The sequence below is a fragment of the Typopeltis vanoorti genome, chromosome 26 (genome assembly GCF_054136105.1).
Source record: "Typopeltis vanoorti isolate ZY-2024b chromosome 26, IOZ_Tvanoo_1.0, whole genome shotgun sequence".
NCBI lineage: Eukaryota > Metazoa > Arthropoda > Arachnida > Uropygi > Thelyphonidae > Typopeltis > Typopeltis vanoorti.
The window spans coordinates 4,290,632-4,317,792 of NC_143574.1; the positions used below are offsets into that span (position 1 = coordinate 4,290,632).

The 27,161-nt window shown below is 32.9% G+C and overlaps 1 protein-coding gene across 1 annotated transcript in view; it reads right to left on the reverse strand.

The window, feature by feature from the left end:
* Window positions 1-5,710: 5,710 nt before the first annotated feature.
* LOC150092279 (mitochondrial-processing peptidase subunit alpha) overlaps window positions 5,711-27,161 on the reverse strand; it is a 98,760-nt gene continuing 77,309 nt past the window's right edge. The window contains exons 10-13 of the mRNA XM_090414945.1: window positions 24,897-24,987; window positions 18,563-18,625; window positions 16,964-17,108; window positions 5,711-8,210 (exon numbers count right to left, since the gene is read on the reverse strand). Of these exons, the coding sequence (XP_090271071.1) occupies window positions 8,044-8,210; window positions 16,964-17,108; window positions 18,563-18,625; window positions 24,897-24,987 (466 nt within the window). The 3' untranslated portion in view covers window positions 5,711-8,043. The remainder of the gene's footprint in view (window positions 8,211-16,963; window positions 17,109-18,562; window positions 18,626-24,896; window positions 24,988-27,161) is intronic.

A 27,161-nucleotide genomic window follows, 5' to 3' on the forward strand; every position in this document is an offset into this window, starting at 1 on the left:
GCTTGACTACAGTTAGCAACTCCACGAACAAAGCCCGAATTCCAATGCCAGGGTTCTTCAACACCTGTTCCTGCAGATTTGCGAGGAATTCTGCTGTACGAACGCAATCAGATCGTCTGCTAGGGATCTTTCTTCTTGCTACATCCTCGTAGTCACCATTGCAAGTCTCTAGTTCATGCCTGATTGTTTTTACTGTATTCAGGGAGCATTGGGCAGCAGTCGTAATATCCTTATTTTGATGGCGGGCACGAATCATCATGATACAAGTTATTCTGTTCCATGATTCAGGTGGGTTCCAGCTATCCATCCTTTCTGACATCTTGTATATGAATGAAGAAGGGTCCAAACTTTTAAATGAAGAGAAGTGTGTGTTAATACATGTAACTTACGGAAAAATATAATTAATTATAAATATGTCAAATTTATCCCAAACACCCTGTATATCTTTATAATAGCAACATAAAGGAACAATTTAGATAATTTTCATGGGAGGGGAAAAACAACAACAAAAAAAAAAAAAAAAAAATCCATTGCTTGCTGATGTTTATTATTTTTGTATCCATTTAATCACAATGGATGCTCACTGTAACACTAAAATTTCCATATAATGTGATTCACCATTGTACATATTACAATTTGATAACAGCCAGATATGGTTTTCACAATGGTGGCAATAAAGATGTAAGAGACAGCAAAAAATTTGCTAGCAAGATGCATATGGCGGTCTATTCCTAATTTTAATCCTTAAATGAAATGCTGAAAATATGTTTTTCAGAACTTAATGTAAATTTTTATAATTTTTAAAATAATTATTTAAACAAAATTTCAAAGATTTAGACTAAACACTAAAATTTAGACTAAAATAGTACTAATGCTTAATTCACAATGTTGTATACAATTTTTTTTTGTTTGGTTATCAAGTAAATTATAACATGAAATTGTATTCTTATTTTAATACTATACCCCAAGTGTTAAATAAGTTTTCATGTGAAGTTGGCTGCCAAAACTTTGATTCCATGAGATTTTTCACTTAATTTTTACAAAAAAAAAAAATCCTGTTTTACACTTTTTTTTTTAAATCATACACACTAATAAAAATAAATCATAATTACAAAAACCCAACAAAATTCTTAGAAACATTCAAATAAACACAAAATACAGTTAAAGTGAATATCTTAGATATTCTAACTTGAAGACTGTTAGTTGGAAAGTGGATGGATAAGCTAACAAGTTTTCTTATTAAAAGGACAGGATATAATTTTTATTTCTTTTTAGCAGTATACCTGTACTTGTCAGTTATTATTATAAAAACCTCCATGGAGTCAAAGACTCATCATGGGAGGTCCGCTGTTATACACAGTTTATCATACTATGCCTTAAATATATTCATGGTCTCTGCGCTCACCACACTCTCGGGCAATGCATTCCAATCACTGAACTCTCCATGCAAAAAAACCTGCGGCTCACACCCTCCTTATACAGCTTCCAGGGATGACCTCTTGTTCTCCTGCTATCTTCACCCATTTTGTGCAAAACCTTCCCGACATTAATCTGGTAATAACCTCTTAATAGTTTATGTCTCGATCATATCCCCCCCCCCCTCCTCCTATCTACTAATTTCTGCAAATTGCATTTTGTCAATGTCTTCATACTCTACATTCCAGAGACCAGAAACCACCTTAGTCAATCACCTCTGAACTTTTTCCAACGCATCTTCATCTTTTTGAAAACCAGGTGACCAGATCTGTGCACAGTAATCCATACGTGGCCTGATCAAAGCCTTATACAAAGGAACCATAACATCCTTACAAGTCAGTGTCCTCTGCATCATTCCCATTATCCGCTGTGTTGTCTTCACAATTTTAGGTCCTTGTCTGTAATCACTCCCAGATCTCTCATCTCCTCTGCCTCTTCCAAGATATTTCCACCGATTGTATACTTTACATCCCATCTCTGCTTCCCAAATTTCAAAACCTTACACTTGGAAACATTGAATTGACATCCCCCACTTATTTACCCATTCAGACAGTGTATTCAAGTCCTCTTGCAAAGCTACAGCATCTGCTCCACTCCTGATAGCTCTCCTCAACTTTGATCATCTGCAAACAACTACATATCACCATTCAGACCTCTCCAGATATCATTTACATACAAATTAAACAGCAATGGACCCAAATTAGACCATTGAGGTACACCACTAGTAACTTTCCTCTTCTGGGATATCGCTCCTCCATAGACAACTTGCTGATACTTATCAGACAGCCCAAGCCAGCAAACTAATCTACTGTTCAGCCCCTATCCATTCCAATTTAATTACCAGCTTGTCATGTGACAATTTATCAAATGCCTTTGCAAAATCTAAATATACTACTGTATATGCCCTAGAAGATTGACAGGCACTCAACAAGGCCATTCAATCTTCTAGGGCTGCTCCTATTATGCTGGAGACAAACCCTGTTGTCTCCTGGAAGAAATCAAAAACCTCATCCAGGAGACAACAGGTTTGTGCACTGGACTGCAGAAGGTAGCAGTTTCAAATGCCACTGATTCTGTTTCTCCTCTTCATTCAGATTTTCTTTTTAGGCACTAGTTTTCCCCATTTAATCACCAATAGATGATCAGGAATGATTTCAGGTGCCAGAAATCAAAAACCTCATCTGTGAGAAGAGCAGAATCAGGTGCCAGTATAATAGGAATAGTCCTAGAAGATTGACAGGCACTTGACAGGTGGCCCTGTTAAGTGCCTGTCAACGTAGTTCTACAAGCACAGAGAATTGGTTACTCTGGAAGATGACCAAAGCACTCTGCAGTCTGCAAACCTCTGCTACCAATCTATGGCAAAGAAAGACCAGTTAATCATGATGTAGAGAAAGCAGAGGCATTCTCAATAATCTAGAAAAGTGGTGCAGCCCAAACTATGTTTGCAGACATCAGGTGAGATCAGGCACCATACAATGAGTGCAAATATCCCTAATCACACCCAATAAAGTTCAACTGAAATATAAGAGACAGTAAAGCAATAGAAGAACAAGAAAAACTACTACCCAATCAGCTTGCTCTCATACTTAGGAAAGATAGTTGAATGAGTGATACTGGATGATACTGCAAAAATTCATGAAGAAAACAAACCTCAACCCTCATGAGAAACAATCCACTGTGCAAAAAGACAAAGTTGTGAGTTACAACTGGAGACAGCACACGAGAACTGCAATTCACTATCTTGAACTGGAATAATGATTTAGAAAATGGTGCATCAATGTGGACAAGAATGTCAGTTTTCTTCATGAGGAGGCAAGCATACCGTAAGGGCTATAGGGTCATGTTTGGTATCCCAATTCCCTGGCAGCAAGTAGCCAAATATCTAGAGATACAACTAGAGAAGGAGGAGGGGGGGGAGGGCATGTCAACTATGCCTGCTCAAAAGCAAACAGGACAACTTTGCTAAACGGACATACTTGACTAAGCACGACAAACAAGCTCCTCTGATCAAACAGTGATCAGACAAGTACTGACATATGGATCAAAGACAAAGACATGTGATAAACTGAAATATCCAAAATAATGCATATACACATGGCTTCATTAAGAAGTTGGTATTCCAAATATCAAAATATTCCTACACATAATGGCTACAAGCTTTCTTGTGCAAATGCTGCTAACCAAACCAATCTGTTAATCTTATAAGCAGTAGACTATGATGTACATAAGTCATGAAACACAAATGTTGCAATGTGCAATTCAAGCATTCACCAACAAACCCTAATTTCATACACTGCCTTTTCAGAACTAATAAATGGATAAGGAACCAAAAGGCGCCCAATCAATCCATTCTGCCAGACACATTATGCTCAGTATATTCTTGGATCTGGCTCCCAATGAAGAGACTTCAACGAAGGTTTAAACTGGCCTAGATAGTAATCCTTTCCATAATGCATAGCAATAATAAATGTCCAAAAGCAAATGCACTTTGCATTATGGGATACCAAGGCAATTTATGTGAAGTCAATAGCCTCTATATACAAAGTGCCTAGTTTTGAAGATACTTCACAAGCAAACTTTGTTTAAACTTGAATATAGCATTAAGACAATATAATTTCTTATAATTTAATTAATAAACAAGCAAAACAAAAACTTTCTAGAGCTATCTCTGATTCAAGAGTATTTGAAAGATATGGTGACACATTATATTTCTATTTGTAATGGAAAATAAATAATTCCAGCATCTTAGTATCTTCCTTGGTCTAACTCATACTGAGCAGACTTTAATAACGGTAAAACTCAGTCCATGTAGTGACCCTTCTCATAATCATGGGAATTTATGTGAAGGCAACACACTAACAAAGTTATCTTATGCTTGGGTACTTGAGTCCAGGATGAAAAAGAATATAATTACCTATTATAATCAAGTTCAATGTTGGAGGGCAGAGATGAAACAGAAAACCTTTTTACAGTATTATATTTATTTATAATTTTTGAATTAAAAAAAAAATGCAGTTTTTGAATTATAAATAAAAAAAATCCATATATACATTTGATCTCGTATTCCACATACCAAGGATGCAGCAGTGGTGGAAATCGTAAATAATACACATAGCACTTTAACTGTATCCTCCCTTATATCACAAATAATCATTATAGGATATCGAATGACTTATTTGTGAAGTAAATGTAGTTTCTATATAGTGCTTAGAAGTATACTTTGTAAATTTTAATATGGTTAGAAACCATAGTTTTATTTACAGATTTTAAAGGCTAATTAAAAGACCCTATGATTTCACCAGTTGTATTTAACTTCAAAGTAAACCTTCATTGTAATACTGTTATACATTATAACAGTTTAATGCAAATGCATAATTTTACTTCTACAGATATTCTAATATATAATACTTTGCAACTAAAATTGATACCCACTTGTCCTTATCTGAAGTCAGTCAACTATGGATAATCCTCATTATTGCTGACAACTATTAGTTTTTAGAAAGTCGATCAACACTTTCTAAAAGCTAAATTTTATCAACTCACTACATCATATTTTGCAGTCTATTTATAGTGGTTCGGCTCATCTTTGATAGCATCATAAAAATGCATACTTTTTGAAATGTTGTACTATATTATAGGCACACTATAAATAAATATAAAAAATATATAATTTTTCTTTCAATTTAAATTTTTTCAAAATTTTAAATTGCCCTTTTCTCTTTATATTATTCGGCTAAAATTTAATACAGATTTGTTAAATAAAAACGTGATGTCAATATAATGAATGCATACATTATTATTTTTTAATGCATCATCCCTCTACATTCAAATTTCCTATTTATAAAACTTTTCCCAATAACAAAAGAAATGCTTTAAAATACCTTCATTTCATTTATAAAGTAAATTCTGGTTAGAATAAATAATTTCATAGGTGGGTAAATGTTTGTAAACAAATCTAGAAAATTTATTACAGCAGATTACGCATAAACATCACCTGGCATCACGACTGCCACCACCTGTGTAACCCAAGCTGGCACTTTATATATCAATGCCCATATCTAATGATTTTGTATTAATAACGCATACCACCTAATTATCGAAAATGAGTCATTAAACCATTTTTTTTTGCCCTTCAAAGCAGAAAAAGTTACTTAAGAAATTATTGAGAAGTCAGAATTCGCTTGAGAAATTCTTGACAAAATAATTTCACAGTATGAACTACTTTTGTAAATCAAGTTGTAGGTATATGCTTTTTAATTTTTATTTTGTTCTTATCTGTACATACGAATTATAGGGAAAGGCATTCAGTTTTTACATTGCCTACATAATTTTTACTATCCACAATAGTCCACAGCCTGAATGGGCCATATTGGAGCAACGTTTGATGTTTTTTTTTTTTTTTTTAAAAAACCTCTGATCAAGGCTAAGTAATTTCACTTCAAGAAAATATGTTACAATCCAAGATACTGTTAACAGAATTTCAGAATGAGAACAATGCACTATAGTTACAGTAAACTTTAGCATAAATTATTTAATATTTTTTTAGCATAAATTTTTTATCCATATGGGCATTTGGGTAGTTAATTACTTTTGTAGCAAGCATTAACTGTAGATCATTAAATGAGAAGGCACGTTCAACTATGTAAATGTGGCGAGTGTCAATAATGAAGGTGAGGGGACATTGAACAACCAAATGTAAGCATCATGTATACTTTTCTATACATTTTTTTAAAATTTTTTTATAAATGTACTCTCTTTCTCTTTATATATATATATATATAAAACATTTAGGTTAAGTTATACATTACTTATAGAAAACAGTAATAATGCAGTAATACTGGGGAGAAGTAGGTATATAGTTGTGAAAAGTTTATTATTTTGCATTCCTTATTTATTTTTTTAAAATGAATTTTCCATATAATTATGGCTGGTAATTTAACGAATGAACAATGAAAGTGGATAATAAAGCAATAATGGAAGACAGAGAATGCTGAAAAGCTTCGACAGAAATGGGGTGAAAAATTGGATAAACCCCCACCGAGCAGGCTAACAATTTACAGAATATGTGATAAATTTGATCAGAATGGATCCATCGGTAATGCAGAGTGGTCAATCTATCAGTATTACTGATAGATTGACCCCTGAAAATGAAATGTTAGTTGCTCTTGCATTTACTCAAAGCTCACAAAAATAAAATAAAAAAGGCTTCTAGTGAGTTAGGCATTCCCCACAGATCTTTGGATCATCTGATGCAAAGTTTAGGTATGAAAATGTATCGGCCAAGATTAATGCATGGATTATTAGAGGATGATCTGGATCGCCGTTTACAATTCTGTGAGGTAGTTTTGAATGAAGAACGACAAGGTGATGGCATCATTTGAAAATTTATTGGTCTGAAGAAGCAAATTTTAAATCATCAGGCAATGTTAATAGGCAAAACTGAAAATCTCCATGTAACAATTGAAGAACAGTTGAGTCAACCTGGGGTTAGTTTGGGCAGGCCTTGAATGTAAAGGGGTCATTGGACCTATAATTTTCAATACAACTGTAGCAAGATAATGAAGACTTCCTTTTTTTTTTTTCCAGCAAGATGGGCGATCACCAGATCTCATCCCAATAGACTTCTTTTGGGGAGTTATCAAGGATAAAATATTTTCAAGAAAACCGCACACTGATGTTACATGATTTGATTCATAAGAGAAGCATGCCAAGAAATTGATGACAATAAAGAACTCTGTGCCAAAGTGTTCTTGAGTGTAGAAATTAGACTACAGGAATGCATAAATGCTGAAGGCCAACAATTTGAGCACTTGAGAGATTGTACTTAATTGCAATTGTATTAATTTTTACTTTGTAATCATTAGCATGTTTTTTTCCCATAATAAAAACTGTATACCTTTTGCACCCCTGTGTATTGCATCCAAATTAAGCTATTTCAAAAACTATTTTATTTACACATCTTCAGTTGTTTGAAAATATGCATAATTCTTCACTAAAACATTAATGTGATAATAAAATTTCTCTAGAGCGAGGAGATTACTTTTTAAATTGACAAAATGTGATTTAATCATCGATGCAAATGCAAATCGAAAATAATCATATCCTAGGAGCGAAATCATTATAGAATCTTATTTAATCAGAATGAGCTCAGGTAAGAAAGGATGCAAAAAGACACCTAGACCATCTATAAAAAATATAAATATCACAAATGCAAAAACCATTGCTCGTATATCTGAATTAAATCATTTAAGCAGGTAACTACCAGTAGTTCTTGGTATCTTTCTACTTGGATATTGGAATCTTTTTTTCCCATGTTCAGCCATATCCACTGCAATAAGCATAGCCTTATCTTCCGTTTACAGCTGACATTAAGGTATCGTAAAACATACCTTTTTTTTTTAATTATTAAAATTATGAAAGATTGAACGAAGTTAAATGTGCTTGTCCACTTAACGTACATATTCAACACTTCAGAAGTCAGCAGCTAGCGTTTGCTGTCCATGTAGTAACTGAAATGTTCCCACCACAGCTCAAAATTTACTTGTATGCAAGCTAATTAAGGACTCATCGAAACAGAGAAAATCTGCGGCTAAAATGGCCTTCTTTAACCAGTCCTGCTTCTATATCTTCTAGTGGGGGTAGGTATTTCAGATTTCCTAATGCAGCAACTGATGCTTTAGTACGAAGCATTCGACTTGAAACACGACGAATGTCATCAGCTGTTATTTTTCCTGAAATGGAAAAATCATACAATATAATGGTGAAGTACAGAAGGCATATACAATATTTAACTAATACAGCTAAAAGTTTAAACAAAAATGCTGTAAAACACTGAGGATGACTGACCTGTCCAGGAATTCATGTAACTTACTCAAATAACAAAGCACACCTGAGAAAAATAAACTCTCAAAAGACTATTATAATGGAGTATTTTTCATTTCAGTTACATTAAGACACACACAATTTCAAATTATATATATGTAAGCATTGTGAAAAAAATGTTTTTCAAACAATGTATATTTATAATAATGCATTACATTTTATATGAATATCACATATTAAATGTTCCAAACCTATCATATAATCTAGTACCATGAGAGGCTGTACAAAGGTGGATAATCAAGGAACTCTAGACCAAACATGTAACTTTTCAAGACACTTCAAGTTTTTAATAAGGAAGGTGTGGTTTATCCAATGCAATGAAAAATCTCAAATACCTAATAACTTTTATAAACATTTGTCTCATTATGCCACAGTAGGATTCAAGTCCAAAGTCTATTGGAAAGATTTCTTATCCACTTTATCACCCCTGTTATGTTCCCACAATGCACAATACAAACTGTATGGCTGTGTATCTGTGCAGATAGAATGCAACAAATCATTTCTTACTTTAAGCATGTCTGGGAGCATGCAGTAAATCATTGTGTGTGTTTTTTAAAGAAACCATAGCTATGTAGAAGGTATAAGAAATAATCGGAATGAATCTATGGAAAATGACCCCAAAATGGAAAAGGTAAAATGAAAACGACAAAATATAATACATATAGTAAACTGGAACATAACAGGAACAGCATATAAAGAAATAGAATTGGACCAAATATTAAATGAAAGAAATTAAAGGAACCATAAGAACTGAAAATTCATCATCATCATCTTTCTTATACCCTCTTTTACCTTGCGGTGTCGAGGGTCCATTGATCATGAAAAACCCCAGAATAAACTGGGGGAAAAACCCTGCTGTCCACGCCCAAGACTGGCTAACTTGGCTATGGCTGAGGAAGATCCGTCAGCTCCTCACGTCACCGACGGGAATCGAACCTAGGAAGGGCATAGCCACTAGGCTAACCGTGCGGAAAATTTTAATGTAATATATAGTGGAGTTGACAGAGACCATAGAGATCAGGTGTTATGATTTGGATTCATAATTCCCTTTCAAAACAGTTAAAACATTATAAATTATGGAATGATAGAATAATAGAAGCTGGATTAAAAATATAGGTTATTTAACAATAATTGGTTTATATGCCCCAGAAGAAGGAAGAGAAGATGATAATATTGAATTTTATAATCAGTTACAAAATATATATAATAAAATAAATAAAAATGATTATGTAATATCAGCAGGAGACTTTAATGCAAGAATTGGAAACACGAAAATTAATAATAATATAGGAATATATGGAGAACATACTTGAAACAGGAATGGTAAAAAATTGATCGACTTTGTAGTTTATAATAACCTTAAAATAATGAATTCTTTCTATAAACATAAAGACATACATAAATATACTTGGGCAGCAAGAGGATGGAAATCAACATTAGATTACTATCTTAAATGAAAAGATATCAAAGTTATTGTTAGATGTTAGAGTTTACAGGGGATATGAAATAAGTAGTGACCACTTCCTCATTAAAATAAAATTAAGATTACCACCTAAATGGCTACAAATAACAAGAACAGAAAGAAAATTTAAAACATTTGTTTATAAAATTAGATTATTAAATGATACAAATATACAATAGCTATATGAACAATGAATTAACCAATAGTTATATAAAATACAATAATATGAAAGATCAAAAAATTCGATAAAAGGAAAAAACTGAAGATATGGGATGATACAATGAAAGAAATACTCAAAATGAAAAAAAGAAGCCTATCATAAATGGTTAAGCAGTAAAAGATTAGAAGATGAAATAGAATATAAAAGAATAAGAGCCATAGCTAAAAAGAAGTCAGAAAAAGACAGAGAATCATGGAACAAATTTGTTTCTAATTTAGAACAAGATTTATATAAAATAAGACCCAATGTATAAAAGATTTTGAAACACTTAAGTACAGATACTAAAGAAAACATAAAATTAAATATCAAATTGAAATGAGAAGAATTTCTAAATTTCTATACAGAATTGTAGACAGATAAATATTTTAAAAAAGATAACTGGCAAACATTTAATGAAGATGAAATAACTAAAGAAGAATTAGAAATCAGCCTGAAAGAAAGAAGAAATGGAAAATCACCTGGAGAAGATAAGTTAGGTTCAGAATTATATAAATATGCAGGAATAAAGTTCAAAGCAAGACTTCTATTATTTTTAAATAAAATCTATTCAACTAGTAACCCCCCAATAGAATGGAAAATGTGTTCCTTATCTTTAAAAAAGGTAGTAGAGATGACCCTAAAAATTATAGAGGTATAAGTATACTAAATATATAGCAGAATTTTAAATAAACTAATAAAATATTCTGAAAACTTTATTTTAGACGTACAGAATGGATTTAGAAAAGGACGATTATGTATAGACCCAGCCTTTTTGCCTAAAATTAATAATACAGAAAAGAAGAGAATACAATTGTATTCTCTTCTTTTCTGTATTATTTCTGTTTTTCTGTATAATTTCTGTATAAACACATTTATTGACTTTCAAAAAGTCAATTCCACAAGGTTAAAAGAATTTTTTAATTCCACAAAGTTAAAAGAAGCATTTTATTCAACATATTAAAAGAAAGACAAATACCAAATAATATTCTAAAAGCTATCATAAGTATATATGAAAACAATTAACCTTCTCATGCACATGTCCACTGTGGTGGATGGCTACTATTGGTTTTTTAATCACCATTTCAGAAATTCATGCATGAGAGTGTTAAACAAATCAGATTAAATCATGAGCCATCCTATATGTGACAGATAAACCAAGGAGTCCGACAGGGATGTTCCCTTTCAGCAACTCTTTTTAATATTTATATAAATGAAATAATAATAAAATAGAATAAAAATTTCCATCACGGTATTAAACTTTCTCCTACTGTGAACTTAAACACTCTCCTTTTTGCCAATGACCAAATAACCATTACAAATTCTGAAGATAACTTACAGAAAGATATTTTAAATTTAAATGAGATAGCCAAAGATTATGGAATGATAAAATCAACAGAAAAATCAAAAACGATGGCCTTTAAAGGACAAGATTCAGTAAGAACTAAAATAGTAATAGATAACAAAATTTTAGAACAGGTGAATTCATTTAACCGCCTAGGCTGTATGATTATATATGAAAATGAAAAAGATATAAACGTAAAAATTGCAAAATATTTAAAAATAACAGGTGTAATTAACTCTATATTTAAACCAAACCTAGTACAAAAACAAACTAGATTAAACGTATACAATACATTAGCTCTACCAGTTCTATTATATGGAAGTGAAATCTGGACAATAAAACAAAGATTAATAACAGCTGAAATGAAGTTTATGAGAAAAACTGCGAAGTATACTCTATTTGATCACAAAAGAAATAAAAAAAATTATGAAAGAATTAAACCAGGAATCAGTAATAGAAAAAATTAAAAAATATAAACATAAATCGATGGAACACATCGAAAAAATGAAAAACAGAAAGATTACCAAAATTACAAAGATTGCCTTAAATCACAAACCATTACGAAAAAGAAAACCAGGATGTTCTCTTAAGATATTCAACAATGACTTCTAAGGCCACTCTATGCCCAAATCCTTGACGAGCACGATAATGATAAGAATTGTGGCTTTTATGATATATAATTAACCAATAATTAAGAAAATTTCTATAATTGGTTAGTATGTTTATATTTCTAAGAGGTGTAAGTAATTTTATTTCAACCAGCTTTAATTAGTTAATAGGCATGAAAAAGTAGATCTGTTACAGATAAATAAATACCCAATTTACAATTGTAGTATTAGGGGCTGGGCAATAAATTACAAATTACATATCTTATATGTATTTATGAAAAGTCCTGGTTTTATATGTGTGTGTGTGTGTGTGTGTGTGTGTGTGTATATATATATATATATATATATATATATATATAAGGGGGAGGGGAGGAGATTTGTGAATAAATAAATCCCCTCTACCACCACCACACTACACTGGTACAAGAAAAACAAAAGTTTTACTTAGCAGGAAATACAGTAAAATACCCTAAAAACCTATTTCAAGCTGATGGATAAGAAAACGTCTGCCATATTTACTCGAAAACTCACCCTTGCGTATATTTCGCACCCGATTTTACTTTACGAAAAAAGAAATTAAAGTTTTGCATATGGTTTGCACACAAAAAAAAAGTTGAAAACTTTAAGAAATAGATAACGAGTGTTATACATATAAACTCAAACTTGAAATAAGACATTACATAAATATTAGTTTTAAACAAAAATTCTACCGAAAGAAATTTAAACTGGTGTCATATATATATGTAGACAAATGTGTAAAAATAACCTGCTAAGCAAGTTCCATCAGGAGTGAATGTGTGTTAATATATTTTAACAGTTTAATAATACTAGAAATTTAATGACATCTTAAACAACAAATAAATTATTTCATGAAGATTTTAACAGATAAGGGGAAAAAAAATAATAACAATAATAATTGCTACAAATACTTTCAGTTTGTAAGTTACAAAATGAAAGAGCTCATACTTTTCTTTCCATTTATAATGTCAGAATACCATTTACTTAGAGTGATCCCATTTTTGATCTGCTTCTTTATGATGAACAATAACTGCCATGCTACTTATGTCATAATGTCACACAAAATTAGCAAATCTAAATATTAATACATCATGTCCTACCAAGGAAATGTACACTATCTACCAATAATTGTCCGGACACCCCTGTTATTTGGAGTCATGGAACATTCCAGGTTTGTTTATAACAAAAACCAGCATACAGATAGTAGGAAGCAGTATTTCATCATACCAGTTGAATACAGGTGGTATGGTAACACAACGTGAAATCAGTGACTTCAAGAGAGATGCAATTGTGGACTGTCACATTGGTGGCATGTCCGTATGTGCCATTGTTGCTCAACTGGAGAATTCAAATCAACGGTTGCCAATGTCATCAACAAATGGAGACGTTCTGGCATCACTAGTGCTGGAAAACACCCAGGTAGCCACCAAAAATGACTGACAGGGACAGGAGGTGTTAAAATAGGTGGCACAAAAACTGGCTACAATCAGCACAGATCATCCATGAAGTACGAAAAGAACTTCATTTACCAAGTTTCTGCATAAGAGCAGCAGCACACAAACTAAACATCACAACAACGAACAAGGTGGCTTGGTGCAAACAGAGTGTGAACTGGACAACTGATCAGTGGAAAACAGTACTCTAAGTGATAAATCAAGATTTATCTGTTTCCAGTCTGATGGCAAGATGTGAAGGCAGCATGGTGAATGCTTGTTACCACAGTGTGTTGTACCCACAGTAAAGTTTGGTGGTGGAGAAGTAATGGTGCAAGATGAATTCAACTGGTTTGGAGTGGAACCACTGGTTGTTGTCCATGGTTCCATGAAGCTCAGTACCTTGATATTCTGGATAATTAGGTGCTGCTTGCACTGTGGAGTTTTCATGGAACAGACTCGTATTACTATCAAGATGACAATGTCCCATGCCACAAAGCTACAGCTATTATGGAATAGTATAGATGGGTGTTAAACAACTGCCCTGGCCTGCAGAGGCCTGACCTCAACCCCATTGAACACCTATGGGACGAACTGGAATGGCAACTGAGGCCGAGTTGCAACAGATCGAGAGCAGTTAGTCCTCGATCTGTTGCTGAACTCACTGTTGCTTTGATGGAGGAATGGAGACAAATTCCACCTGATGTCTGCCGCACATTGGTGGAAAGCCTCCCTCAAAGGGTGCAGAAGGTGATCAAAGCCAAATGTGGACATACCCAATATTAGGCATGACTTATTTTTCACGGTATTAACACCACCACAAACACTTTTATCAACAAAGATGTTTTATTAACGCTAATATTTCGCTGATTTTCAACTCAGCATCATCAGAGCACAACACACATGTAAACGCGACAGTGAGTGAGTGAAACAATATAATTGCAAAAGATCTAAAGTCCCATTTTTGGCGCCCTCTAACGGGAAAAAAAAAAAAAAAAAAAAGCAGTTATCCAGGAGTTTTTCTTAGGATAACCGTCTCCTAAATTTTTGGCAAATTAATGCAACCATATTTGTTAAGGTTGGGAGAATTCTCCAAAGCCATTGCTGACTCAAAAAACAATCTTTCAGATCTTGGCAGACCACGCTTTGGACACTCCTTCACACAGGATTAGATGGAGGAAAACGAATTTGCTATTTAGGAGTTGTTATAGATCTGAAAGATTATTTTTTGAATCAGCAATGGCTTTGGAGAATTCTCCCAACCTTAACAAATATGGTTGCATTAATTTGCCAAAAATTTAGGAGACGGTTATCCTAAGAAAAACTCCTGGATAACTGCTTTTTTTTTTTTTTTTTTCCCGTTAGAGGGCGCCAAAAATAGGACTTTAGATCTTTTGCAATTATATTGTTTCACTCACTCACTGTCGCGTTTACATGTGTGTTGTGCTCTGATGATGCTGAGTTGAAAATCAGCGAAATATTAGCGTTAATAAAACATCTTTGTTGATAAAAGTGTTTGCGGTGTTGTTAATACCGTGAAAAATAAGTCATGAATAACCATCAACGCCTAAGCTTGTCTGTTAGACTCAATATTAGGGTTTGCCTAGTATCAATTGTAAATTGCTAAAGTGTCTGGACAATTATTGGCAGATAGCGTAGTTATCATATACAAGTATGAAAAGTGAAAGATAACTAGTGGTACTCTTTACAACTTACAAAATATGGAGTATACCTTAAATGAAGATTATAAATGTTTGTGATTGTCAACCTTACTGTAAATTTTGTTAACTTTCAATCATAAACTTCATTATGTAAGAAGCTAGAAATAATGTCACACGCAAACTATGCTTAATTACACCAAAGTGTGGTTAAAAAGAAGAGTATAACTTCTTGTGAATTATTATATAGACTATAAGTACATGTAACATTTCTCATGTTACATGCAAGGCACGTAACATGAAGAATTGCACGTAACATGAGGAATGTAACAAAGGAGCCTCAAGCAACAGAGCAGAAAATAAATAAGAGCTAATCCTTTATTTTTAAAGAATGATGTTTCTACCATGTGATATTAAATCAGGAAAAGAAAAAATTACTAGACATTAAGTTTTTATGAGAATAGTTCTTTTAGAGATACTTGTACTACATGGTTTCAATTTTAAACAATAACCTAAGGAAAGGAGTGAATAATATTTATTCAAAGGACATATATTTCAACATGAAAATTACAGGCCATCATTAGTGGTAAACGATAGTTCAATAGTTTTAACAAAGCAGAACATGAACAATGCAAAGGCATAACTAAGGAGATATTGTATTATTACTTATTAATTGTATTATTAATTAAAACAAGACTCTCCCCATCTTTGATAGTGAGAGACAGTCGTTCCAATTCAAGTTTGGATGATGAAGCAAGCGTGTTCTTATATTCTTTTTCCCACTAAAAGTGCAGTTTGTCCAAAATATGAAAGGTGACAGTCACAAAAAACTTGGTAGATGCCACGATGATAGTTTGCTACACCCACTACATTGTACTTACGAATTCTAGACATTGGCTCTGAGATGCCAGAAATGTATTGGACAGGGATTACTCCAGTCAACAAACTATCATCTACGGTTCCTATCTTCTAAAGATAAATGTTCTCCTCTTGCTCTTCCTGGCATCTACCAAGTTTCTTGTGACTGTCATCTTTCATACTTGAGATGAACTGGATGTTTAGTAGAAAACAGAAAAGACTACAAGTACACCAGCCTTATATCATCAATATGAAATCCACAAAATCTGATATTGAAAAACGTGGAATAGATACAGATCACAATAACCTACGGTCTGAAACACACCTACTCCACTGTTATCACTGTAAATTCGAATATTTATTAAAAGAAAGTGCTGAAGCCTTACTTCATCATCTGAACTTGAATTGGAATGCTGCCTCTTACCATCAAAGATATGGGAGTCATATGAATTACACATTAAAATTTTAATTAATAATAGTTAATTAATACATAATAATATAATATCTTCTCAGTTATGTCTTTGCTGTATAACATCATGTGGCTCTCACTGTTTCAAATTACCGTTTGCCAGTGATGATAATCTGTAATTTTCAGGTCAAAATATGACCTTTGAATAAATATTACACTCCTTTCCTTGTGTTATCATATGAATTTTATGGGAATAATTCATCTGAACCTCAGGAGTTTAAACAGTATGAATGAGCAATTAAATTTTTTTATATTAATAACTGTGAATAAAGGTAATATTCATAACACAAATTCAAATAGTTATTGAACCACTAGATCAATGATATTTAAATGTTTTTGCTAGAAATATATTAGAAATAAATATCACACCTTCATTGAGAAATTAAAACAACTTACCTATTTATAAGACTATTACACTTTTTTATAAAATCTTTATCAAGTAGCTTTATTTTTATCCTCCTACATGTTTCACCAATCTGTTTCTATTGGCATCCTCAGGGAATACAAATCAGTAAGCTAAAATGAAGTAAACTAAAACTCATTAACATAACTTACCTATTTCTTCAATAAAGAATTCTGGTGGTCTGCGAGTGCCTGTAGCTAAAACCTGTCGACTAACATCTTCAAATACGATAGGTCTACACTCAAGATTCATTAAAAGCATAGACTGAAGTTGGGTTTTGGCTCTGTTCAACTCTGACTGAAATAAAACATTTAATTTTTTCAATTATTTTACTTTCTTCTTATACAAATTTTCAGCATATACACGATAATACACACTTTTAGAATGTTATTATTAAAGGACACCTCCAGGACTCATTGATAAAGGCCATACGACACCCACACCAGGTGTCATATCTCTAACTCATTAACACAATGCACTCAATATTTCAACATGCTAAACGTCCCACCTGCTAGCTGTGAGAGAAAAATCTAGCTCTCACACCTTTCTTAAGTGCACACAAACTTCAAAAGCTGTCCCATTGTCCTCTACCCACATTTCATATAATGAAAAATTTCATTAGCCGATATCCCATAACACTCTTTTAGAAATTTATAGACCTTTCAAGATGATATCTATCATATCATCCCTGTCTCCTGATTATCAGTGCCAGTAGTCCCCAAATACTCTCAATCTGTCTTCATAATCTATATTCCATAATCCCAATATCATCTTTATTACTACTCTTTGCACCCTTTCCAGAGCTTCTTCATTCCCTCAGAGACCAAATCTGCACTACAGTTATTGAAAAAGTTTTTCCACTTTGACACCTTTCTTTTCATACTATAAATTAAAGATATCAAGAAATTATATTCTTTGTTTCATCCTTTATCCAAGGGTTAGCAAACAAAGTTTGCACGTGAAGTCACTTCACGACTGGACTACTTGTATATAGAGGCTAATGATTTCATATCAATTGCCTTAGTATCTCACAACGTAATGCACATATCCTTACAGACATGTATAATGCTATGCATTATGGGAAGGGCCACTACCCAGACCGTTTCAATCTTTATTGTGACTCTGCTAACTCATGTGACAAGATATTCTCTGAAAGGTATCATATGTGGTTAATCCTTTTTTTGTGCATCTAATTTACTTTATCAGTAAATTATATACAAATGAAACTGAATACATTTTTTTTTTTTTTTGTGAGAACAGCAGGATTATAGACAATATTGAGTGTTAACAGATAAATGATAGACAAGTAGATCTATGATAGATCTATCAAATAAATGCCACAGTAAAGTCTATGAAACATCAATGGAGGTGAACTCAGCTACTGATGATGTATAATTGTGGAGAATGACTATATACCATTTCCAAACATTAGGGCTAAATGAATTGCAACTACTCCCTTTCAGAAATAAAAAGAAAAAAAGTTTTAGAGAATGCATTATTAATATTTAAAATTTGCTTGACAGTATGAGCTCATTAAACCTAATAACATTAATCTTAATATCACATAACTTGCAAATGTGAATTGTTTTTAAAGCTGGTGTAGTGAATTAAACAATTTATTATGATGAATTAAAAAAAAAAAAAAGAAATCTGAACAACATTTAGTCAAAAAGTAATAAAAATGAAGCTAGCTAGTAAAAATATGGATAGAATAATTATTTCGATGAATGAATTTAATAAAGATTATTTACCTCAGCAATTCTCCCAGTCATGTTTGTGAATTCTTTTACTATGACGCCAACCACTTCTTTCAACTAAAAAATAAAATAAACATTTAAGTAACAACATCTATCAAAATAATTCCTATATATCAATTAGCTTCAAAACTGAACAAATATTAATAACATTAATTTGGTGTATGCATATAGAAATGCATTAATATTCCAGTAAAGTTCAGGATTGCTAATCAAAGTTTCAATGGTGGAAGTGTAAATAGCAGTTCAACCAAGTTTTAACAATAAATGAATATTACTGAGTAGCTTAATATATGACTTTACAAAATATTTTCTTGTATACAGTTTTACAGTTTCAAAATTTCAGTTGTTCCTTAGCTGATTTAGTGAATTTAGCATTAGAATTGTTAATGAATTTCCAATGTGTCCATTCTGCTTTTTATAACATGGAAAATGAAGTTTCATAATTCTGAAGAATACCTCCCCTCTCATTTTTATATAAATAGTTCATATGTATATTTTAAAGCTGAATATGAAAGAATTTGTGTACACAAAATTTACCAGCAGAACTTATATGTGCAGAACACAATTAATAATAAATTGCCTCAGGGGCTTACTTTAGTGAGTATGGGCGTGGCAAACCTGAGGTACTTGATGCTGGACTATGCCTTACTTCATGTAATCTACATCTGTTATATTATCTGTAGACTGGTCCCTCCTCTTCCTTCCTTCCTTCTTCTCTTCTTGCTCCTTACCCCCAATGCTATTAGAGTATTCGAGGGCTAGGGATGAATCTTTCCTATTTTGCTGTCATTTCATCTTATGCACTATTGTGAGGCACCAACCCGTCTGGTCAGATGGTGCTTAAAGGCCAAATACCGCCCCCCCCCCCCCATGAGGACAATGCAAATGATGAATAAAGTAAAAAAATTGTCTCGTCCGTTATCTAGCATAAAAAGGGATGCATCCTGGACTTAGGCAGAGGGTCTAGGTCGAAAAATATGCTACGGTCTCCACTATCTACAATGAGTCCACCTACAGTGTACAATGATAGAAGGATATTAGTAGGAACATATAACTGCAGATCTCTATGGGATGATGATAGATTGGAAGAACTGATGAAGGAATTGGACCATATAAAATGGGATGTTGTGGGCGTTTTAGAGATAAGAAGGAAAGAAGAAACTCTCATGCGATTAAAAGATGGACATCTATTCTACCACTGTGAATGTGACAGAAACTCAACTGGTGGTGTAGCATTCCTAATAAAAAAAAACAATCAAGGACAATGTCCTCTTTGTTAATAAAATAACATCAAGAATAGCTGAACTAAGTCTCTTCATAAATAAAAGATACCAACTGAAAATTATACAAATATATGCCCCAACTACGGACCATCCAGTTGAAGAGATAGAAGATTTCTATGGAACATTAGAATCCACATTAAATAATTCTACATAATTATAATGGGTGACTTTAATGCCAAGATTGGAAGCAGAGATGACCACCTGAACTCCATCGGTAAATTTGGACAGAGGAATGAAAGAGGAGAAAGACATTGAATTCGCAGAAGAAAATCAACCGAAAATGGACAACCTTACAATGAAATAGACTTCATCCTCTCCAATAGAAGATATATAATAAATAATACCAAAGTGCTTAATAGATTTAATACAGGAAGTGACCACACACTAGTAAGGGCAAAAGTATGGATCAATAAAAAATTGGAACGAAATAAGCTCATAAGAAAAAAGTCCAATTTAGTGAATCTACAAAACCTCTACCACAACAAAAGCTGTTATAGAGAATCACTCAAAAATGAACTAAAAAAGTTAAATACAGCTACTACCATAGATGATGCTAATGAAATCTTAACAAAATCTATCTTGAATTGTGCACTAGAAATAGGAGGTATAAAAAGGCATCAAAGAGAGGGAAAACTAAGACAGGAAACCTTAGCTATAATGAAGAAAAGAAGAGATATGAAAAGAGATTTGAATGACACCAGTAAAATAGAATATGCGGAAATTTGTAAAACTATACATAAAAGGATGAAACATGAAATTAGATCGTATAATACTAGGAAAATTAAAGAAACAATAGAAAACAATAGTAATATAAAGGTCCTAAGACAAACATTATCAGTTGGAACAAAGGAAATAGCTGCTGTAAGAGGAAAAAATGGTGAACTTATAAAAAATAGAGATGCAATAATCAAAAGAATTCAGAAATTTTATACTGAACTATGAAGACAAAGACTGAGACATCCAAGAATCATCTATGGATAACCTGAGTGAGGAAGAGCACGATGCCCCTGAGATCATACAAGGCAAAGTGGAAATGGCACTGCAGGAAATGAAGAATGGAAAGGCCCCAGGAGAAGATGGAATTATGGTAGGCTTCTTAAAACTGGGAGGAAGCCCTATCATCAAACAGCTGACTAAACTCTTTAATAAATGCCTAAAACAGAGAAAAATTCAAAAAAATTGGAACAATTCACTTCTAATATTAATTTTTAAAAAGGGCAATAAGGAAGAAATTAAAAACTACAGACCTACAAGCCTACTCCCCACCATATATAAAGTCTTCACAAAAATTATAATAATAGAATAAAATCTAAACTAGAGGGAATGCAATCCTGTGAACAAGCTGGATTCAGAAAGAATTACAATACTTTGGACCATATTCATACATTAAGACAGCTCATTGAAAAACCAATTGAATACAATAAACCCTTATGCCTGGCCTATATAGACTACGAAAAAGCATTTGATTCAGTTAAAACATCTGCAACACTAAAAGCACTTGAAACCCAGGGAACTGAGAAACCATATATTGAAAAAAAACATATTTACAATAATGCAACTTCTGTAATTAAATTATATAAAAACAGTGAAAGGTTCCCAATACAAAAAGGCATCTGGCAAGGCGACACCATATCTCCCAATTTATTTACAGCTGCACTAGAGGAAGTCTTTAGAAGCCTTGATTGGGAAACAAAAGGAATAAACATAAATGGAGAAAGGCTGCCTGATCTGAAATTTACAGATGATATTTGGGCGAATTGTTATCCTTTGAAAAGATAACAATCAAAGAAAAGATTGAACGAAGAATTCACCTTGGATGGATGGCTTATGGGAAAATGAGACACATATTCAGAAGTAACATCCCTATGAGTCTAAAAAGGAAAGCTTTCAACCAGTGCATACTTCCTGTCCTAACATATAACATTAAAAATAACATTAAGAGATAGGAAGACAAATATCTGGATAAGATCTCAAACAGGTGTCATGGATATTGTAAAATACATTAAACAGGCTAAGTGGAGATAGGCTGGCCATATTGCCAGATGCAGTGATGGGAGATGGACTAGAAAAACAACAGAGTGAAAACCAATGGATGGAGCAAGACAAAGAGGAAGACCAAAAGAAGGTGGAGGGAAGAACTGGAACAAATTGCAGGAGTGAGATGGATGGAAGAGGCAGAAAACCGAGTGGTCTGGAAAATCATGGGGGAGACCTTCATCCAGCAGTGGACAGAACCAAAAGGTTGAAGAAGAAATTATAAAATAATAATGAAATTTTAGTGACTATTGTTCCAGTAACTGCTCTATTACTTCTCAATGCCTCCCCTGTGTGTGTGTGTGTGTGTTCTTTCCCACACCCCCACATTAACTCAAACAAATGAACAAAACTAACATATCAGTACCATGCATGAGCAAGTGATTAAAACAGCATAAGGAAGATTTGTGACTACATTTAGTCTATATTCTTTGGTTCTTCAGTACAACAGAGGAATGAAAAAAAAGAATAAAGTTAGTTCATCAGAGGAAGAATACAAAGGAAGCTAGTTCATCAGAGCAACAAACTATTTAGAGCATGATTGAATAGTTTCTGCTCTGATGAACTAGCTTCTAATATCCTCCAATTTCCTGTAATCCTATAAAAGCATGTCAAAGTTAATGATCGACAAACATCCATATATAGTCATATGCTATAGGTATTTTCAATCATGTCTGCGAAAATATCTACAGAAAAGGCCAAAGAAAAACAGACGGTATCTAGGAAGTATTTTATGTGAATGTAATCCATGGAAAGCTATAACTCATTGTGCATTTAATACTGTGAGAGGACTAAGGTTAGATCATACAGAAACCCTGCTTTTGGAATTTTTAAGTCACCCGCTTCAGGCTTCTAAAAGGTAGGGTAGTGGTGGTTTTGCATCAGATGATGAAATTCACCAACTTAAGACATTCATAATAAGCACCCATATCATAATTAATTTTCCCTAAAGGGATGTACAGGATATATCTGCTCTCTCTCTAACTGGGAGACCCTTTCTCTCCAACCAGCAGATCATGGATTCAAATCCAACTGTTGACGTGGGTGGATTGATTTAGTCAGAAGTGCCCTAGAAGACCAAAAGTATAATAATGTATTTAATAGTACTATATGATTAAATACATTATTACACTTTTGGTCTTCTAGGGTACTTCTGACTAAATCAATCCACCCACGTCAACAGTTGGATTTGAATCCATGATCTGCTGTTTGGATAGAAAGGGTCTCCCAGTTAGAGGGGGGAGAGAGAGAGAGAGAGCGCAGATATACTACCTTCTGGTTAGCTAAGTAGGTAGTGTATCTGCTTTCTTTCTCTTTCTAACTGGGGGACAACTGAGACACTCTTTCTCTCCAACCAGCAGATCATGGATTCAAATCCAACTGTAGACTTGGGTGGATTTAGTCAGAAGTGCCCCAAAAGCGTAATAATGTATTTAATCATATAGTACTGAATGAATGAATGGAGAGCACTGTGAAATTTGAAGTGGACTGGAGGGGGAGGGGGTTAGCTGGACTCATATTTGCTGGATAGCAACAAACATTTTTAGGGAATCTAGTACACTATCCAAAATGAAAGTTATTCTACAGCAGATGGAAGATTTCTACTCAAGTAATACTTGAGTAGAAATCTGAATAAAGTTTCATGGATCTAAAGAGGTTATGGATGATGTTTGCCAGAAAAGATTAACAGTGTAAGTCAGCTCAAGAAAGAAATATGATCTTATTTGGAGATCTGAATGTTATCAAGTGAGATCTTTCTATGAGATATGACAGGACTGTATATGTATAAAAATACAATGCATATCAGAATGTAAATCTGGCTGGTAGACGGACATACATAGAAACACAATAAAATAAGCTAAACCTATAACTGTTAGAATTACACATCCCACAATTGTAATAAGTAATTTTTTTGATTAAATCAGGAAGTCAGCTGACATAAAAGCAAAAACCAGTTCTTCTAGAGACCTAACAGAAGAATAGGAAATGGATCCAACACACACACAATATTTGAAAACTAAGAAATTAATACCTGCTAGATTTCATACAAACTAGTCATTACTAACACCACAGGCTGGATTCAGGATCAAGTCATGATCAGAGTTTTACTTCAAGATAAACAGTAGAAATCATGGAAATATTACAAGCACATGCATATGAATTTTGTAGGCCTGGAGGTAAGATGTCAAGAGAAAATCTATTCAAAATATAATGGGTGAATGGCACATTATACAGAGTAATATATAGATGCCATGTATATACGAATGAATGTAACACCATGACCCTTCCCAAACGGGCCTAACAAAAATGCATTAATAATGCAAAGAATATGAAATCACTGCATAAATTCAGAAGGTGAACTACAAGTAACTAGTATGTGTTTGAATTTCATTACAAAAAATTATCTCCCAGATATTTGCAATCCATCCTCAAATAACACCCTTTGTCTCTAGAAATCTAGGTTTAAATTCCATGTGAGAAACATAAATGAAAGTGGGTTAGCCTGTTTTACAGAGATAGACAAACTAGCCAAAAAACACATGGAAAATTTATCAAAATTAGGTTTTTAAAAAGTGAAATAACTTAAGTGTAATAAGTAATTAGATATAATACGCAACGGTGGAATGGGATATTCAGTTGACTTTCACTACAGCAAACTCACATGGACCAGGAATAGTTTATTATTGTGAACAATTTGATAGAGAATTTTCTTTAGAACAGCATTGTGACTATACAGATTTAGTCATGAAATTTTGGTAATTTGTTATTGTGGGTAAATTTTTATAATGTTTTTCTCTATAGTGAGAGTCAGCTCATTATACATGTGTTGGTTTCTGATAATCTATATATTTCAATGACATATGTAAGTGGTTTGGAGAAGAAAAAAAATATATATGTGTGTGCGACTTCTAAATATATATATGAGACTGTTCTTGAGAATAGCATTATTGGAATTAAAAGAATACTTGTGTTTAATATAAATCCTCTAGAAATAACAAGAAAGAATATACCTGAGATGGATGGGCACTTGCATGTATACAGAAGATCCCTGTGTCATTGTAAGCATGGTTGTAAGCAGTAGCATTGTGCATCCAATGAAATCTGAAAGGTAAAGCTATCATTAACTACACTATGCTAATTTTAGAAATATGCAACAATATTTGAATTCCCCAATGTGCACCCCCCCCCTTTTTCATGGGGCCAACTCCTATAAGTAGTAATTTCAAATTTTATAATTTTAAAGCTAGTCATAGCTTCCTTAAAAATTGAGGAAAAGTAAAAAATAAACCTCAGAAGACTGACATTTAGACAGATGCAAGTTTCCTGTACTTGGTTTTTACATAATCAGTTTTGGATGTGCTGTAATCTGCTTGCAATTATTTAGGGCTTCAATATTATTATTATTATTTGACACCTCCAGGGAGTCCAAGACTCATCGAGGGAGGGGCACCTGCTCTACAACTCTGTCTCCACTACTCAATCCACCAACTGACTACAACTCCATCTACTGCCAACCACCACCAGTATTTCCACAGACAATTAAAAACATCCATGCCCATGGCAGGATTCGAACCCACAGCCTTTTGATCCGAGTCAAACAGCACTATACTCAGAAGCAGTGCTTGCTTTATAAAACAATAGGTGCTGAGACTTGCTGTACTAGTAGGAAAAATTAAACGAATACAAAAGAAACTAAACATTTTTAACTGATATTTTTACTTTATAGTGTGATAATGTTTTTGAAATAAAAACAGCAAATTAAGTATATAACACACAGTTTATTAAACAAATTTATTGTACAACGATATATAAAAGAATAAATCTAAAGTAAAATGTGTACAATATATATATATATATATTTTTTTTCTTTTAAAAATTACATAGCAAATATAGAAAAGTTTTATATAGCAAATATCTTAACAGACTGTGAATATAATAGAATTTTCATTAAATAACTTATGTGCATACTAGGTAAATGTGTAAAAAAAATTACTATTACAAATTTCTAAATGTATTGTATCCATATGTCACTGCTAATACGAAGGTGCCAGTACACCACAACATTGCGTACCATAATTTCAACAATTCAAATCTTAACAACAGCATGCTAATCTCATAATTCTGTTTTGCATAATAACAATTATACTAATAATGGGAATAAACAGTAATGACTTATTAACAGGTTTTAACAATGACTTGTACATTTTGTTATCAGATGCCTTAATCTAACTATACATCTATATGCACATAGTGTGTTATGTTAAGTTTACTCTTGTCACAAGAAGCGGTGCACTGATGCAGTAATAATGTGTGAAGTCATTGTTACCACACTTATTTTTGTGTACAGAATGGCTATCCAACTCCTATCTTAGCTTGGGACCATATGATCCCATGGACAATATCCTTTTCTCTCCAATGCATCATTAATCTTCACAACAGTAATGTATCAACATACATCACTAATAAACATAATTTTATGGTGTGAGAGAAGACATGAAAGAATTATTACTAAGTAGCAAAAGAGTGAGAGATTAAAGGACAACTAGTCTATTGCCAAAGCAGAGAGGCAAGAATTCTGGTGCACCATGATTGTAAATGAGTAGGTTGTGCAACAAATCTGATGGATGGAAGGACTTATGTAAAGTGAACAATTTATGGTGTTAGGAGTCTGGAAAAAGTATTACTGAATGGAATGAGAATAGAAGTGCAAAATCTGGGAAACTAGAGATATTGGGATAATAATAACTATAAGATATTATATTATATTTGAGCAACAGTTATCAGCGAAAGGAAAGAGCATCTAAATCATTCACCACTAAACACGAAGATAAATTTTTTGAATGATAGGCAATTTTAAGCATGGTGATGTAGGCAAATTTCAATATCAGGAATTGGACAATGGAATTTATTTGTGCCTATGGTTACAAAGAGGCTTCTACTGATTAAGGAGGAAGAATTTTTTGAGTCATTAGAAAATGCAGTTAGTTCAAAAAGTTCTTGAAGATCTTAACAGTAAAGAAGGATATGAATACTAAACATACAGAATGCTTTGAGAAAAAAGGTGAGCAAATATTAATGGTAAGTACTTGTGGTTTTCTGTTCGAGACATGAACTAGTCTTTAGTAATACAATACTAAAAAAAAAAAAAGCTTTGTTTCTCTCTCTATCTAAATTTGTGTACAAAAAATAGAAATAATAAGAAAGTTATTGACAACTTTATTGCTGACAACTTCATATTTGTTGAGGTAAGAATATACAGAAGATTTGAAACAGAA